Below are 19,486 nucleotides of genomic sequence, written 5' to 3'. Positions count from 1 at the left end.
TAAATCAATGGCTTAGTCCTCCTTGGGGCCTTTATCAAATGTTAAAAACAATACATGCCCAATGCAATATACTCAGTGTAAAAAAAAAGTGCACATCTCACATGTTTTTCCTAAATTTATAAATATACCTTAATATGACTTTGATCATCATAGCACAGTATATTTATGGATTTTGGAGCAATATGTGAGATATATAATTATTCTAAATTGTATTGACATATTTATTGCAACCTTAGGCTCAGCCACTTTGGTAAGGGGAATGTGATTGAAATTGCTGGCACTGTCACTTTAAATTTTGTGGAGGGGTATAATGAGCTCAGGGTCGGACTGGGGGGTGTAGGGCCCACTGCTGCCCGCCTAACCCCCTCCCCCACATACATTATATTTACAATTGGAGCTTCGGGGGAGGGAGATCTACGGACCGGGGGGAGTGCCGGCCGGGATTGGGTATGGGCCAGTGGGGCACACCAGGGCTGGGGGCCCACCGGGTATTTTCCCGGTAACTCACTAGTCCAGTCTAACCCTGAATGTGCTTGTATATGCACCTTGATTAAGGTCCCAAGGAGGACTGAAACAATGGTTTTCAATATGCACGAAAGTTCCCTGATTTTATATATATTTATATATCTCTCTCTCTCTATATATATATAAAATATAAGAAAGCCATGAATATCTTGTAAACTATATAGTGAATAAAGTGTATTGTATCATGTCACTGAGAAGATCTTCCGTATAGAGGTCATGGAACGCAGAGTTGCCTTCTAATATCCTCATATTTTACAACAGGGGGTACTTTATTTATTATAATATACACATTTCAGTGAGTCACGTGACATTACATCACTAAACTCTGATAGTACCTGATGACATCACTCAGCACTGTTTATAAGGATATAATATACAGGATATATATGGCTCTTATTGTGTTTTATATACCTATAAATGTTATTTAGTGATGTCATCAGTTATAATTAGTGCTTAGTGATGTAATTTCTGTCACATGACTGAAACCTGTGTATTATAATGAATAAAACTCCCTGTTAAAAAATATGAGGATATTAGAAATCACTTCGGAGTTTAGTTAAGTACCAACACTCTCTTTATTAGACTTAAAACCATAAAATATATTTCACATATCACTTGTATCCAACGTTTCAAACAGAATGTTTGGAGACGTGTGCGGGCACACTTTCTTTAATATGTATATCTCACTGTACTTCCCAGTACTCTCTCGTCTACATACTCAGCACTTCTTATAATAGTGTGTATCTATATATGTGCATGTATATATATATATATATATACACACACACAAATGCTTCCAGTTAGCATTCTCACATCTGCACACACATGTTCACACACACACACACACACACACACACACACACACACTCTTACCTACACACATACTCAACTCTGCCCCATATATAAACGCACACACATAAACAAAAGCAGGTACATTCATCGGGTATTTGCTCACTCTCAGGTAAGCACGCTCCCACTTGTACGTGGTGCAAATGGAAGAGAAGGAAATCAAGGCTGGCTCAAGCAGTGGGACAGCAGACACGATGCCCGGCACACGTACAGTGAGATTTGCACCCACGCACAAACTCACACACAACACTGGCTGCTCAGGAAGGGACGACGGATCATTTCCCTATGGATGAGAATAGGAGGGGACCTTCACACCACAAAGCTCTTCCATCTGCTCACAGGAATATCCCTAGTATAAACATACGTAGAGCTGAGCATTCCCCATGTCTGCGTATGGCACACACCGGGACACCACACTCATGTCCAGCACATAAATATCTATGTATTTAGGATTGGTCTTAGCATGACAGAACCCTGAACAAACACAACCATGCATTCCTGCTCAGAATAGGAAACCACTCTGACACACAGGACTCTCCCATCTACATACCCAGAGCAGGAAACTCTGCCCATACCCAGCTCTTTCATGCGCACACACACAGCAGTACACCCCAACCACACTCGCTGCTTATGTACCTGCCATAGCACTGCTGTATGCTCTCATGTTCCTGCCCAGAGTACCACATGATGATTTCTCTCTAACATGCACCTCCCAGGAAAAGAAACAGCACATACATGATAACTCTCCTCCATTGTATTTATCAACTCTGTCACACTCATGTACCACAAGCAGCAGTCTGCCCCGTGCACTGCTCTGGCAACGCTGATTCCAACAGTGCTGCCTAACTGGCTGGGTGCCCTAATACTGCCATATCAGGCCACTTGGTTAAGCTGTCCATGCTGGAGGCAAACACTTGCAAGGAAGGGAAAGAAACACGGCTGAACGGGGTATTGGTTCAGAACAGTTATATCTGTTACCCAGCTCTCCCAGAATACCCAGAATGGCAGGAACCCCACTACCAGGCTACGCAATAGGTGCACTCTACCTAAGTACTTCTGACTCATCCCTATCTCCATGGTCAGATAGGCAAACGATCCCCATTCTATAATTATACACATCTGCTACAGGAGAATCTTAATGGCAATTACCCAACTGCCTCACCTTCTAGGAGGTAGCTCATAGGCTGCCCTAGATTATGTTCTCTTCATGTCCAGATTGGCATATATACATGTACACCAGGGACTGGCAGCCCTGAGTGCCACAGTGTGTACACTTTGTCCTGGGTTGGCACAAAGAGGTTAGTTTGCAGTCATTCCCTGGGGGCAAGCTGGTTTTAAATAATTCCTGTGCCCCATTCTTGAGCATATTATTCTACTTTGCAAATAAGCCCTCCCCTGAGATAGCCCCAAATCACCCACCTCATTAAGGTGCATATTTATATAAAAATGGTAGGACTCCCAACACCCTGTTCTATCTGTTGCTATTCCTGCATCAAATCTGCCTCAAATGAATAGTCGTTGCACCTATATAGGCTGTCTCTGTGGGGGGTAGCATTAAAGAGAATGAGGGTCAAATTGAGGGTCACTTGGGTAAGAATTGGGTGATGTTTTCATATATATTATAAGTGGTTTACTTGCATCAGATTGTCCCATTGAGGCCCATCGTTTGGTGTGTGTGTCCCCAGGGGCCTCAATGGGACAATCTGATGCAAGAAAAACACTTAGATGTACCCTGACAGCAAGAGCTGTACTTGGTGGGCGAGTGATAAAATGTATTACCCATGGGCAGTTTTTGGGGTTATACTTTGCCTTTAATCATTAGGTACGAAGAAGTGTGCAATATTGGGGAAAACAGGTGGCGTAGATTATTAGGGGGAGTAAGGTCTATGCAGTGGTATAAAGTGTTTAGTGCTCCTTTAAGATATAAAGTTGAAAGAAATTCCTACATACATATAGGGTCTATATTATCAATACTGAATCATCCCTATATCTAAACATGTAAGGCCAACTTTACTCAAGTTATGGAAACAATCCCCCAATGCCCACCCCACTGTATGTTGCACAATTTCTCTTTATATATTGTGACTGTGAAGGCTAATGGGGTGAATACATAAATCCAGGGCTGGAGTTACAGAAGGGGACCATGGGGGTCTGAATTATAATTATCACAAAAGTCCAACCTAGATAAGCTCAGCTACTGAAATACAATTCAGTAGGTTGATAGGAGTTACATGTCAAGAACAGATGGGGGGCCTCAGGCTGGACAGGACTGCTATCTGAAATCATGGGGCCCCACACTAATTAGTGAGCAGAGCCCAGCCCCCAAAAGGAGCTAGATAATGAGTCCAATGATCACCTGACCAATGGATGAGTGGGCCCTATCAACTAGGTAGAATAGGTCCCCAATTTTAAAAAAAAAAAGTTATATAAATATATATATACCCAGTATTACAAGCCCCCAAAACACCCTGACAACCCCCTATTATGCAGGATATATCCTCATTTGGCCCCAGACCAAGTGCAATCTGTGGAAAGCTCTATCAGGGCCCACAAACCTTGCCATAATAGCTTTCTAGACCACAAACAGGGCACCTGCCTGCCCCCACTGAGGATAGTCATCTCTGATGTAGACTGTGTCTTCGTACCCTAGGGCATCTTGATGTTGAGGGCTCAGGGCAAATACCCACTTTGTTCTTCCATAAAACCAGCCCTGTAGGAAAGGATAAGGCGTATTCCTCCATGTATACCTGCGATGTATCTGAAGGGCCCAGATGTAACCATGGCTTAAGGTGCCCATACATGCACCAATATTATTGTAGGAAACAAGTTTTGTATGATATTTGTTGCGTGTATATCGGATTGCCGAGGCGACTGATATTGCAAAAGAACTGGATATCGGTTGATTGGGCGGGACAAAACATTTTTGATCAGGTGCTATTGAAGGCGCCCTAGCAAAGGCAAGGTGTAGAATTCCTGTTGTTTCTACCTCCATATCTGACAATTCAGCTCTGACCAGGGCCGGAACTAGGGGTAGGCAGAAGAGGCAGCTGCCTAGGGCGCAACGATTGAGGGGCGCCAGGTAGGAGCCTCTCCTGCCTACCCCTAGTGCTACTTTGTCATTGCCTCCGCCGCTTGTCATTAGCGGCGGAGGCAATGACCGATCTAATCGCCCCGCTCCCCCCCTGCACCGCCTCCTGTGCTTTGGCGCTCATGCGCTGTTCGGGGGGGCGGGGAGGTGGGCGGAGTTGGCCGACCGGGTTGCCTAGGGCGCCCGGTCAGCTTGGCCCGCCCCTGGCTCTGACCATAAAGGTGGCCATACATGAGCCTATTTTGAGCAATTTAGCAGCTTATCTGCCCATGTATAGGCACCGACTGTCCTCCCCGACCGACATCTTGCCCGATATCGGCCACATCTCGACAGGGCAGGTTTGATTTTTCCATTGGATTGGGGACCACATCGCCTCTTTGAGGCAGTACCCGAACCAACGGCACCTATGCCTGCAGTTTTAATATGGCTCACCCTTAGGTGGCCATATCAGGAGAAAATCCGGGTGCTTGGCGACCCTACCAAACAAGCATATCTTACAGTGTATGGCCACCTTTAGTGGAGGGTACCTGCCATCTTCTGTGTGACCAATGGTCGCAGGAAAGATCCTAAGTCCAAGGTGTATGGCCACCTTGATGCCATCATTCCATTGATCTAAAATCTCATAAACAAACAGCAACTTTTTTTTTTTTTTTTTCTATCCTACACACCGCTTCCCCTCACTGTTACAGACAGCCAATAGGATCGCGAAGCCGTCCATATTGCTAGAGCAAGACAGCCAATAGGAAAGCGCTAAGAGCGCCCCACCGCCCGCTCCCGTCAGCTGACCGCAATCCAGACCGCCATGTTTTCCAGGCAGCCCTTAAGCCGCCGCCGCTGTAGCTGCGGGAGAGGGCGGGGCCGTGACGTCACTAGGACGCGCGTCAGCCTTCCCCTCACCCAGCGCCGCGCATGCGCCCTGACAGGTTTCCCGGCGGGGACGCGCGTAGCCCTGTCGCACACACAGTGACTCGGTGTCGGAGCTGCGGTGTTCGGACTAGTGAAGCTGTGACGGTGGGGCGCAGGGTGAGGAGAGGCCGCGGGGGGGTTTCCTTGCTGCCCCTGCCTCATACTCTACTCCCCCCACCTTTTGTTGTTATTGCCCTCCCCGGGGGGAACCGGGGCCTTTCCCAGTCCCTCCCCATTCCCCCCCTCCCCCAGTGTCATCAGCACCAGCCGAGGATGCGGCCCGATCCCGGGGAGGATGAGTGCGGGCCCCTTCCCTAGGATGTCATCCGAGGACAAGAGCCTAGAGTCCGCCTGTGAGCAGCCCGGGCCCCAGGGCCCCGCCAGCCCCGCAGCCACGGACAAAAGACCCCGGGGCCGGCCCAGAAAGGATGGTTCCTCCCCCCTACAGAGGGCCCGGAAGAAGTAAGTCCAAGCAGAGCAGCTATTGGGGGTAGGGTTCCTGACCCGAACAGTCACCGGGTCCCCTTGGGGGGGTCCTGTTTCTCAACATTCTGTCCCCAACTGTTGCTGAAAGCATGCTGGGAGTTGTAGTCCAGCAACATTTGGAGACCCTCAGCTTAACTAACAGGGCCCTTCAGCTCACTGACACACACTGGGAGTTGTAGTCCAGCAACATTTGGGGACCCTGGCTAAAGTAACTGGGCCCTTCAGCTCACTGACACACACTGGGAGTTGTAGTCCAGCAACATTTGGGGACCCTGGCTAAAGTAACTGGGCCCTTCAGCTCACTGACACACACTGGGAGTTGTAGTCCAGCAACATTTGGGGACCTCAGCTTAACTAACAGGGCCCTTCAGCTCACTGACACACTGGGAGTTGTAGTCCAGCAACATTTGGGGACCCTGGCTAAAGTAACTGGGCCCTTCAGCTCACTGACACACACTGGGAGTTGTAGTCCAGCAACATTTGGAGACCCCAGCTTAACTAACAGGGCCCTTCAGCTCACTGACACACACTGGGAATTGTAGTCCAGCAACATTTGGGGACCCCAGCTTAAGTAACAGGGCCCTTCAGCTCACTGACACACACTGGGAGTTGTAGTCCAGCAACATTTGGGGACCCCAGCTTAAGTAACAGGGCCCTTCAGCTCACTGACACACACTGGGAGTTGTAGTCCAGCAACATTTGGGGACCCTGGCTAAAGTAACAGGGCTCTTCAGCTCACTGACACACACTGGGAGTTGTAGTCCAGCAACATTTGGGGACCCTGGCTAAAGTAACAGGGTCCTTCAGCTCACTGACACACACTGGGAGTTGTAGTCCAGCAACATTTGGGGACCCTGGCTAAAGTAACAGGGCCCTTCAACTCACTGACACACACTGGGAGTTGTAGTCCAGCAACATTTGGGGACCCCAGCTTAACTAACAGGGCCCTTCAGCTCACTGACACACACTGGGAGTTGTAGTCCAGCAACATTTGGGGACCTCAGCTTAAGTAACAGGGCCCTTCAGCTCACTGACACACACTGGGAGTTGTAGTCCAGCAACATTTGGGGACCCCAGCTTAAGTAACAGGGCCCTTCAACTCACTGACACACACTGGGAGTTGTAGTCCAGCAACATTTGGGGACCCCGGCTTAAGTAACAGGGCCCTTCAGCTCACTGACACACACTGGGAGTTGTAGTCCAGCAACTTTTGGGGACCCCGGCTTAAGTAACAGGGCCCTTCAGCTCACTGACACACACTGGGAGTTGTAGTCCAGCAACATTTGGAGACCCCAGCTTAAGTAACAGGGCCCTTCAACTCACTGACACACTGGGAGTTGTAGTTCAGCAACATTTGGGGACCCCGGCTTAAGTAACAGGGCTCTTCATCTCACTGACAGATCCCCCCTTTCCTGCTTAGATGTGCAATTTGCTTTCTCTTGATTTTCCTCTTCAATCAAAATGTAAACACTGTTGGCTCAGTACAGGGTCCCTTGGTTATGTGAATATTCATATTTATTATATGTGGTGCATTCACTACTGCTTCCTCTGCCATAAAGTGTGAGATAACTGTCAAATCGGCTGCCAAGTTGTCACGTGCAAGTGCAGAAATATGGCGTTGCTGTGGCCAACTTTTAAAGCAAAATATAGCCGCTTGGGTGTCTCTGTTCCACTCATTAAGGGGGTATATAGAATTTTGAGCATCAAAAAATTGTTGGTGTGTTTCCTTAAACGTGACAGTTGTGCCTGTAGGGATAGTCAGTCTGAAGAGGAAATGATGTTGTTGGTAAACTACAAGTCTCAGTGTTACTGGGGGATGCTGAGCATTATGGTGCAACAGGCTGGGTGTGTGCAGGCTCAATGTCTCTAGAATATCTGGTTGTTTCACAGCATTCATAGCATTACTGTTTTGCTGCACGGGGTCCAAGGTGTTGATGCCACAATGGCACTCTAAGCTAAGAGTATGTATGCTGTCCCGCTGAGTATCTTTGATACTATACTACTGTACATCTACTTTGCACCTTAGGCCACTTTGATGTTGAGGTCCCAGGGCAAATGCCATCTGGGTATTGTGGGTTTCTCCACACACAGGTAGTTTAGTTGGCTCCCGATAAAATGAAGCATAGTGTGTGTGATTGTAATAAAAGCCAATGCCTGTACTTCCCAACTCCCTACAACATCTGGAAGGCTGAAGGTTTTACATCACTCTTCAGGAGGTGTTTAGTAGGATGCAGGAAGTGTACTTGTCATCACATTGCCAACATGTATTTGCTCTGTGCTTTGCCTATTTTATTTATTTATATCTTTTTATATAAAACCCATATAGCCACTGTGTTGTTTTGGGCAAAAGTTTTGTGCTGAGGGGAAAAATGTATGTATATAGGAACCTTGCATACAGGGTCCTAGTGCACTGCATTTTTCATATGTTCATTATGTATCTGTTATTAACTAAATGTTCACCATAAGTTGTCTGTGAAGAGCCCTTGACTGACCTATATATATGCGCACACACACACATATCACTAATAAAATGGTTTTTATTTTCTTTTTGGGGCTGCCAGCTGGAAATCTCTGAGAATGTATATTCTCTTTACACAGAAATGGTAGCTACAGGTGCTAGCATAGTCATGCAATGGATGGCACTGTTGCCTTGCTGCACTGGGGGTTCTGAATTTGATTCCAGCCAGTACACTAACTGCAATGTGAGTGTGTATGGTCTCTCTGTGTCTGTTTGGTGTGGATTTGCTCTCTGTACTCTCATTTCAAAAACGTATGGGCAGGTTTATGGGCAACTGATGAAATTGTCCCTAGTGTGTGTGAATGGGATAGGGATCTTTGAGTGTCAGCTCTACTGGTGCTGGGAATGATGAGCAAACTGTGTAAAGTGCTGCAGAATATGTGCGCTATAAAGAATTAGATTGTGAAAGAGAAACTTCATAATTATCATTAAGTACCCGTCACCGCCTTTTGACCTGTGTTGCTTTAGTGATAAGGCCTCCTTATGTCTCTATTTCAACTACTGGACACCCTCCTTGCCACCTTAAAACAGGCTTTGTCAGCAGTATATAACCATATCCTGGCGTCTGAATTAAATAATACTCTGTTTATTCATACAAAATGCCTTCTTCGCTGTAGTCTGAAGGCCATTTAGCATGCAGAGTTGGCATCGCCCCCTGGTATAGCGCATTACACTGTTAAGTATCCTGGGCATCTGAGGTTAGCTGTTAAATACAATACTGTGCAATAAGATGCTAATTATGCTGCCCATCTCTGCCAGCCAGTAAGCGACTTTCCCTTATGTGCGTAATACTAAATGTGCATGTAAAAGTATTATTTCAGCCCAGATAACACATATACATTATATTTAGAATGTAACTGTGCAAGCTTTATTCCTTTCACTAGGTTATGAGCCTTCCTATGTGTTCATACCCAGCCGTTGTAGGCACAGTGCCTGGCTCCTGTTTGTGTTACTGTAAATGGTATAAGGTGCAGAGTGCTTTTTTTTAACATTATTTCATATTCTAAATTTATAAATGTCTTTTTTATTTTCGTGTAATAGTTTTCAAGCTTCAAAAACATAGAAATATCACAGTTAACTATAAACTGAGGCATTTGTGTCCAAGTACTGGTTTGTAGTTGCTTCCATATAAACTGACGTATCTTTACGATATGCCCACTTGTCATAGCCAGACCCTACTAACATTGTATAATGTGAAGCTCTGCATTGTGTACTGTCCCTTTAGTGTTGTGTGCAAGCATTTGTGCAAATAAAACAAAGTCTCTTCCATGTATTTTGCTATGCTTGCTTAGGTGTGACTTATTGCTAATGATGGCAGGAACAGCATCTCCGGTTTTCCAAGCAACACCTTGCTAATTTGTTAATACATGTCCTTTTAACCCCTGTACTTTTGGTCAGACACATCTCTCCCCTTTTAACAGGAACCCCATTGTGAAAGGAACAGACCATTCTGTGTTCAAACACAGATTCACTTGTACTGAGATTAGAACACTCAGGCCTACTTTTAATGTAACCCATGTAACTCCTCCTTGGCTTGGACCAGACCTTTCTTATACTGTGAATATAGACTTCTAAACAGGGAGGTTCTATTAAGCCCTATACAAATGTGCTTTTATGAGAGGTGGTTAGAATGACAAATGATATGTCTGCACCGATGATCATGCTTTCTGTGCATTTTATTTTCCTTCAACATATATCTTTTTGGCCATTGATAGAGCAAACTTGCTATAGGTTTGAGTTTACTTACCCTTCCCCCTGTAAAGATACAGAATAGACAATGTTCTATTCAGTAATAAAATAACAAGCGGATACAGAAATAGTATGGCTATAGTAATGGTATAAAATGGGACCTGTTAGACTAGTGCTGTACCCATACAAAGGGCCAGTTATACTTTATTCCATATGATTAGGGGCCAGATTATATAAAAATGATGTTACCCAAAAAGGGATAATTCGGAGAACCCTTGAGCGTACTGAGGCCATAGGAATCTCTTGGAGGGCCTTATTATGCCCTATTGCCTGGCCATGTATCTTCCTATAAGGGTGAAGACACACGGAGCTACTAGTAGCAGCTACTTGTAGTGGTTACTAAAATAGACTGCTGATCATTTACTGATAACAGTCTCAACATGTGTTTTAGCAGAGACAATTCTCAGTATTGTCTATGGCAGGGGATTTTCTGGAGTTCAATAGCTGTGAAATAGTAGCTGCTACTAGTAGCTCTATGTGTCTTCACCCTAATAAAAACTTTGTTCTGATAACATTCATATTCCACTGAATATTCACAACAGGACCTTTTCTAAAATGGATGCAAACTGTCTGTTCTACTCAACTACTCGGTCAGTGTTCTAGATCAGGGGTTGTCAAACTCGATCACATAAGGAGGCTGAAATCTAAAACACAGGCTAAAGGTCCACATACACGGGCCGATTCTAGCTGCCGATATGGGTCCCTTTGACTGATTCGTCAGCTAATCGGCCAGTGTATGGGCACTACCGACGGGCCTGCCTGACCAATATCTGGTCTGAAATTGGCCAGATATCGATTGGGCAGGTTAAAAACTCTAGCTGGGTCGGGGACCGCATCAACAAGCCGACTTTGTCTATACCCGTCGTTATAATTTGATCTTTCGGCCCCAGGGCCGTAGGTGGGAGATATCGCCAAGAGAACGGATCTGAAGGTGTATGGGGACCTTAAGTCGCACTGTACAGTCAGGCACAGTCACCAGGGGCCACATAAGACAGCCAGAAGGGCCATATTCAGCCTGCAGGCCTTGTGTTTGACACGTGTTCTAGATGGTTGTCACCCGAAGTTCCTTCTAAACTAAGTGTCACAGTAGACGCCAACTTGTCAGAGAGGTTCATTGCAAGAGAATGAAAAGAGTGAGGGAGACACAGGAAACCAGAGGCCCATGTTAGATGAAACCACGTTATAGAAGGGAGTGAGACTAAGGCCTTATTCTAGCTACTCTCTCTATATGAGTGGGGACTGATCCAGTCAGAACAACAGCTTCACTCACCCCTTAACCCAATGGTACTCAGTGGGGCCTAAGCCATCAGCTTATGATTTCTGCATGCCAGTATGTTGGTGGGTAATAGGTGCATCCAGTATAGAGAACATGCATAAAAACGGAGTGTTCACATTAAAGAATTTGGTAGTCAAAAGATGAGAACATAGATGGTATCAGATCATTATTTTCCTGTTATCTATAGATCCCCACATTGCAGATGTAAATTAGGCGGTGATGTATACGTAAGAGCATGGCTGTCAGACTTCAAACGGTTAAACTAGTTTAATCAAAATGTATTATTGTGTAGACAAATGCCTGTGAGTTTGAAAAACCCTCTGAATGTTATTAATGTTAAGCAGAGTATTAGCTCAGCACTGAGGGCTGCCTTTGCTAGGCACTCCCAACATGTATTTATATCCCACACTACATTTGAAGGAACCAGTCCCCTTTACTATTTAAAGAATAAATAAATAAATAAATTTTTAAAGGTGTGGTTCACTGTTAAGTTTACTTTTAGTATGTTATAGAATGGCCAATTCTAAGCAACTTTTCAATTGGTCTTTATTTTTTATCTGTAATAGTTTTTGAATTATTTGCCTTTTTCTACTGCCTCTTTCCAGCTTTCAAATGGGGGTCACTGACCCCGGCAGCCAAAAAAAACGATTGCTCTGTAAGGATACAATTTTATTGCTATTGTTACTTTCTTTTTATTCAACCCCTCAACTATTCCTATATCAGTCATTCTCTCAAACCACTCCCTGGTTACTAAGGTTAATTGGACCCTAGAAACCAGATAACTGCTGAAATTCCAAACTGGAGAGCTGCGGAACAAAAAAGTAAAATGATTAAAAAAACTACCAGTAATACAAAATGAAGACCAATTGCAAAATGTCTCAAAATAGCACTCTCTACATCGTACTCGGAGGTGAACAACCCCTTTAAGTTAGCAGCGCAAGGCTCCCACATCCCTGTAGCAGTGAAGATCTGTGAAACGTCTCCACTCGCCCCCCATCCTTTTCCGCTAATTCACAACAAATGCCCTGGGCTGCTGTCAGTGAAATGAGTTTAGGGACTGGCTCGCAACATAAGATTCATAATAGAAATCTGATTAGTAATTAAGAGTCACATTGCATGACTGTGAGGAAACCGACGGTTTCTGCATGTGAATTAATTATCAGCCCTGTAGCGTCAGGTACTGTGACAGAAATTCTGTAATAACTTTTTTTTTTTCATATATTTTTGTAATTCCCAAGATTCTGTAAGCTTAGCATCTCGACAAGTGCGCTGAGCCTGTGCAGTGTCACTGTTCACAAGCTGCGTAACTTTAAAGGAACAGTTTATTGTAAAAATGAAACTCGGTAAAATGGATATAGTTAGGCAAAAATGTCATCTATAAAGGCTGGAGGGGGCAGATGTCTAACATAATAGCCAGAACACTACTTCTTGCTTTTAGCTCTCTAGCCTCTTAGTCAGTAACCAATCAGTGACTTGAGGGGGGGGGGGCATATGGGACATAACTGTTCAGTTTGTGAGCACGCAGGTCTGATGCAAAGGCAAACTAACTGACAGTTATGTCTCATATGCCCCCCCCCCACCCTAAAGTAACTGATAGCAAATCCTTGTCGCCGCTACTAAATGCCAGAAAATACCCTACCATAGACAATACTGAGAATTGCCAGAACACACACAGAAACCATTATCAGTAAATGATCAGCATTGTCTTTTTTAGTAACCACGACAAGTAGCGGCTACTAGTAGCTCTGTGTGTCTTCACCCTAAAGCTGGCCATGCACGCACCGATAATATTGTACGAAACCTCGTTTCGTACGATATTCAGTGCGTGTATGGCAAGTCGGCGAGTCGACCGATATCGCAAGAGGCTGCTGATATCGGTCGACTCGCCGATTGGGCGCCATAGAAGGCGCCTGAGCAAAATCTGTCTTCAGGGGTAAATTGGCCGAAGGAGGTAGAAATCCTATTGTTTCTACCTCCTTATCTGCCGTTTCAGCTCTGAACGTTAGTGGCCGATTGAACGATCGCAAATCGCCATGTGTGTGGCCACCATATATATGGTATAAAAGTAAACTGCAATTAAAGTGTAATTATGGTGGTCTGTCAGTGCAAATGAAGGCTGTGGGTAGAAGCTTGTACCCCTGTAGCAATCTTATGGAACAATTTCCATCAACAGTTTCCTACTAAAGTTAATCGGAATGTTTCCGTCAGGTCCCAAAACTGTGCGTGATGGTTAAACAGAAGAAAATTGTAGAATCTGCTTCTTTTCTATAGACACAATGAGTGCAAATGGTGATTTTTGTCTCTTAAGATTAAAATTTTCTGTCAGGTTTTTGTTCAGTCAGTTTAAATCTCTGCTTGGAGTTCCAGCAGGGCCCGTAATGTGTTACTTTAGTATCTTGTTGGATTGCCGTTAAAAGCAGCAAATCTATACACCTCCCCGGTGTGCGCACCTTGACAAATGTCTTCTGCCGCTGAATGGGTTGCCATCAATGCCACGCTGCCTTGTGACATGCAGGCTCCTGCTGCTTTAAGGTACAGAACATTTATGGCAAATTTGCCATGTTTTGTTTTGTCCTTTTTCTTTTTTTTATAACAAAATTCAAAGTAAACCATTGCGTACAATATCACCGCTTGTCTGAGCCAGTCTGTAGTGCTGTTTATTGGTTGCAGTTTGGCTGCTTAGCATTCCCCAGCAACAAGGTGTATCTATTATTATTATTCATATGGGGTCAGTATATTCTGTTGAATTTTATAGATAGGTTAATAACTCACATTGGTCCTTGCCTAGTCAGGCTTACAATCTAATTAAGATACACACTGACACATACAAACTAAGCTCAAGCTTATGATGCCAACAGTATATCTTTGTGGATACGGTTGAATGATAGCCCTGATTAATTAAAAATAAAGAAAATATCTTGTCCTTTTAAATATATTTAGTTCAGAGAAGGAGCTGCATAGTTTCTTGATTAGGTTAAAGGTGGCTTACACAGGCAGATTTTAGCTGTGGAGTCTGTAGCTGCCATGTTAAGGGCGCTCTTACAGACATGCCTGACTCATATCTGCCTGAAAATTGCCCAGATATCGATTGGTCAGATCTTAAAAATCTGGCAGCGGCAGCAGCCTGTAACCCCGTCACTAAAGCTGGCCATACACGTGGCGATCTGACGATGTTTTGTACGACCATCGGTCGCACGAAACATCGTCAGATCCGCCACACACCATTCAGGGCTGAATCGGCAGGTAAGGAGGTAGAAACAATAGGATTTCTACCTCCTTCTGCCGATTCAGATCTGAAGGGAGAATTTTGGTCAGGCGCCTTCTATGGCGCCCGATCAAAATTTTCAAACTGGTCCAATCGGCGAGTCGGACGATACCAGCAGCTTCCTGCGATATCGGTCGACTCGCCGATATACCATACACGCACCGATTTCGTACGATAATATCGGTGCGTGTATGGCCACCTTTAGATCCAAAAGTCCAGTAAGCTTCACTGGGGAAAGATCTACCTGTTTGGCAACCTCTACAAACCTCTACATACAATGTAGCTTTAAGACAGGGGCGGGCAAACTATGGCCCACGTCCACTTCCGGGCCGTTGGCTTTTTTAATCCGGGCCGCTGACTCTGCGGCCCCCGTTAAAGAATTACGGGCCCTGATTGGTTGCGCTATATAAACTATAGTAGGGTTTCTGTAGCAAACACCCCAGTTGTACCAGTGCAGGAATGGTTGCCCCCGGTGCTACACAGCGGGGTATTTATATAAACTATAGTCGGGTTTCTGTAGCAAACACCCCAGTTGTACCAGTGCAGGAATGGTTGCCCCCGGTGCTACACAGCGGGGTATTTATATAAACTATAGTCGGGTTTCTGTAGCAAACACCCCAGCTGTACCAGTGCAGGAATGGCTGCCCTCGGGGCTAAACAGCGGGGTATTTATATAAACTATAGTAGGGTTTCTGTAGCAAACACCCCAGCTGTACCAGTGCAGGAATGGCTGCCCCGGGGCTACACAGCGGGGTATTTATATAAACTATAGTAGGGTTTCTGTAGCAAACACCCCAGCTGTGCCAGTGCAGGAATGGCTGCCCCCGGGGCTACACAGCGGGGTATTTATATAAACTATAGTAGGGTTTCTGTAGCAAACACCCCAGCTGTACTAGTGCAGGAATGGCTGCCCCCGGGGCTACACAGCAGGGTATTTATATAAACTATAGTAGGGTTTCTGTAGCAAACACCCCAGCTGTACCAGTGCAGGAATGGCTGCCCCGGGGCTACACAGCGGGGTATTTATATAAACTATAGTAGGGTTTCTGTAGCAAACACCCCAGCTGTGCCAGTGCAGGAATGGCTGCCCCCGGGGCTACACAGCGGGGTATTTATATAAACTATAGTAGGGTTTCTGTAGCAAACACCCCAGCTGTACCAGTGAAGGAATGGCTGCCCCCGGGGCTACACAGCAGGGTATTTATATAAACTATAGTAGGGTTTCTGTAGCAAACACCCCAGCTGTACCAGTGCAGGAACGGCTGCCCCCGGGGCTACACAGCGGGGTATTTATATAAACTATAGTAGGGTTTCTGTAGCAAACACCCCAGCTGTGCCAGTGCAGGAATGGCTGCCCCCGGGGCTACACAGCGGGGTATTTATATAAACTATAGTAGGGTTTCTGTAGCAAACACCCCAGCTGTACTAGTGCAGGAATGGCTGCCCCCGGGGCTACACAGCGGGGTATTTATATAAACTATAGTAGGGTTTCTGTAGCAAACACCCCAGCTGTACCAGTGCAGGAATGGCTGCCCCCGGGGCTACACAGCGGGGTATTTATATAAACTATAGTAGGGTTTCTGTAGCAAACACCCCAGCTGTGCCAGTGCAGGAATGGCTGCCCCCGGGGCTACACAGCGGGGTATTTATATAAACTATAGTAGGGTTTCTGTAGCAAACACCCCAGCTGTACCAGTGCAGGAATGGCTGCCCCGGGGCTACACAGCGGGGGTATTTATATAAACTATAGTAGGGTTTCTGTAGCAAACACCCCAGCTGTGCCAGTGCAGGAATGGCTGCCCCCGGGGCTACACAGCGGGGTATTTATATAAACTATAGTAGGGTTTCTGTAGCAAACACCCCAGCTGTACCAGTGCAGGAATGGCTGCCCCCGGGGCTACACAGCAGGGTATTTATATAAACTATAGTAGGGTTTCTGTAGCAAACACCCCAGCTGTACCAGTGCAGGAACAGCTGCCCCCGGGGCTACACAGCGGGGTATTTATATAAACTATAGTAGGGTTTCTGTAGCAAACACCCCAGCTGTGCCAGTGCAGGAATGGCTGCCCCCAGGGCTACACAGCGGGGTATTTATATAAACTATAGTAGGGTTTCTGTAGCAAACACCCCAGCTGTACTAGTGCAGGAATGGCTGCCCCCGGGGCTACACAGCGGGGTATTTATATAAACTATAGTAGGGTTTCTGTAGCAAACACCCCAGCTGTACCAGTGCAGGAATGGCTGCCCCCCGGGGCTACACAGCGGGGTATTTATATAAACTATAGTAGGGTTTCTGTAACAAACAGGACAGTACATTATATTTTCACCACTTAAAAAAAAAAAAAAAAAAGCCTTTTTTTTTTTAATATTACTGTTCCTTCCTAGGCCACCTAGACATTTGAAATCTGGCTGCTGTGGGCAAGGCATTTCCAGTTCTAAATAGTGCCCAGAATAACATTCCTTTTCTCCTTGTATTTAGTCTCATGTAGATTCTGTACCACAAGCAGCTCTACTGCAGCTCTCTCAGCAACTTCCTAGTCTAGCAAAAAGCTCCACCCCCTTTTCTTTGCTGAGCTCTCCTTCTCTTTCTGACTGTGAAGATGGTCGAAGAGGCACCTACTGTGCATGCTTGATTGTTTTCCATTGGAGCAGAGGCAGCAAGCTTGCCCAGTAGGCACCTCTTCAACTATCTTCACAGTCAGAAAATAAAACCAATTTTAGTACTTTATTAAAAAGTAAACTTCCACAGTAGCAATTACAAAGTCACACAAGCCTTTTTTATAATTCACCTGTATTGTTTTTCCATACTGCCTAACTGTTTTTCTGGCTCCATTGAATACTGCTTCCTAAAATAGCAGTTAATGAGCCAAAATTGCATTAAAATCACTCTCTGTGAAAGGAATGGCGAGAGAGACAATATTGCACTTCAGCTTCACCACTACCATGAGTGCTCGGAAAGAGAATGATTTTGTTTTTTTGATGATTTTAGAAAAAAAGTAGTATGGGAGTATTGGGAAACTGTAGCCCTTGGCCTTCCATATCAATGAATTTAGTCATGGCTGGATTGGGGCAAACTTTGCCTTTTACTTTATAATTCCTTAATGGCGCTTTCCCTTTAAAGAATCAATAAAATTACTGTTTCGCCTGAGATGAGAAGACCATGGAGAAATCCTGGTGTGCTTAGTGGGCTTTGATGGCTGTTAAGGAACACTGCCATCAGCCAAATAGCCCCATCAGTGCAGATTTACTCACCTGGTTCCGGGGAGCAATTGGTGCAAGTTGTTAAATTGCCCCTCCCAGGTTTTAGTTCAGTGTCACACAGGGCCCTCTGATCCCCACCCTTTGTAGGGGCTACCACAGTTCCTGATGTCGTTATAAGTTGTATATGATTACTCGTATGAGCTGTTCCTATCTTCTGTAAGGGTGGCTAATGGGCCACAGGGAGGTTAATCCCCCATGTTTAATCTTGGCTACTGCGGGCAACTAATCTCCATCGGTGGTGGGAATACATTTTGCGATGTGAATCGCTGGTGGGAAGGCATAGGCATCGCTTCGTTTTCTGAAGTCGCCCGAAGTTTCCTTGTGTCTGTATGCCTTACTACTGGAGATTCACATTATTGCTGGTGGGAAGGCATTTGGGGAGATTAGTTGCCTACGATAGCCGAGACTAACCACAGGTGACAAGTTCCCCATTGGCCATCACCCTAATCCAGGGGTGGCCAGGACGTCGGTCGCTTTCCACCAGTTGATCCCCCGTGGATTTCTGGTGGACCGCGATCAAGCCGGGGATGCAGAAGTGATGCATGAATGCTTATGAGTCGTGTATGTACGCATTCACGCCGCACTTCCGCATCGGTCTGGTCGACCGCAACTACCCCTAGTGAATTGGGTTTTGATGTCCTTTAATGGCATAAAATTGATGTAAAAAGAGCATCATATTCACAAAAAGGTGCAGTTTTATTATCTGTTTGGTGTTTACAAAAATACAGTAAAGCTCCCAGAAAGACAACCAGGGGAATACACAGTAATGCAGCTACAAAAGCCCATGTGTAGGAACCCACATCTCCTCATTAATAGAGGTTTTGGGCTTATAGAGCATAGGAACAATTACTGCTCTGCTGCTCAGAATACAGGAACAACTCGTATGAGTAATCAGCCACCCTCCTAGCTGATGAGAGATAACGTGAAGCAACCAGGCATTTTGCCCAGACAAATGGTGGTGGGTGGTGATTGGAAGGCCTTTTGTGATTGGTGCAAATTTTAGTTAGAAATTGCCCTATCAGTGGCCAGGCAGGGAGGGCTGTGGTGTTGGTACATAAATCCTTCTCTGACTCCTCAGTTTATGGTACCTCAAACTCCCAGGTACCCAAAATTGCTGCCAATTCCGACTCCACGGGTTACAGGTTACAGGTCAGTATGGTAGGTGCGGAAATGACTGGTTACAGGCCAGTGTTGCTGAACAGCCAACCAGGATTTCACCATCTCAGCTGAAACAAAATAACAGGCAGGTTCCTAACCACCCCCCAGTGAATTGGGCTTTGCTTGTCCTTTAATCTTACTTAATCCAATCTTTCTTTATCCCACCTTTGTGAATAACGCATGTAGTGCACCGTTAAATATCCACTTGTATAATAGTTGGCTTACACGTGTCCTGCTTCTCTATACAAACACATATTTCCATTACTAGATTGAATTAAGGATAATAGATATTTTATGTAAAGTATAGACCATTTAGCTCATTCACACGCAGGCTGGCATCCGATTCTGGGAAATGAAAAATCAGTGCCCGCCAAATCTGCCTGCAAATCTCCCCATTTTCTTGGA

The 19,486-nt window shown here is 45.3% G+C and overlaps 1 protein-coding gene across 10 annotated transcripts in view; it reads left to right on the top strand.

The window, feature by feature from the left end:
* The first annotated feature begins 5,351 nt into the window (after window positions 1-5,351).
* The window catches only part of kmt2c (lysine methyltransferase 2C), a 129,840-nt gene continuing 115,705 nt past the window's right edge, over window positions 5,352-19,486 (top strand). For 7 of the 10 annotated variants that reach the window (XM_031904521.1, XM_031904520.1, XM_031904518.1 and 4 more), the window contains exon 1: window positions 5,353-5,830. In XM_031904521.1, the coding sequence (XP_031760381.1) occupies window positions 5,664-5,830 (167 nt within the window). In that variant the 5' untranslated portion in view covers window positions 5,353-5,663. Of the gene's footprint in view, window positions 5,831-19,486 lie in introns of all 10 variants that reach the window. The other 3 variants (XM_031904513.1, XM_031904514.1, XM_031904519.1) reach the window with 1 other exon arrangement.

This window comes from Xenopus tropicalis, chromosome 6 (genome assembly GCF_000004195.4).
Source record: "Xenopus tropicalis strain Nigerian chromosome 6, UCB_Xtro_10.0, whole genome shotgun sequence".
Taxonomy (NCBI): Eukaryota; Metazoa; Chordata; class Amphibia; order Anura; family Pipidae; genus Xenopus; species Xenopus tropicalis.
This window is presented reverse-complemented; position numbering and strand designations above follow the sequence as displayed.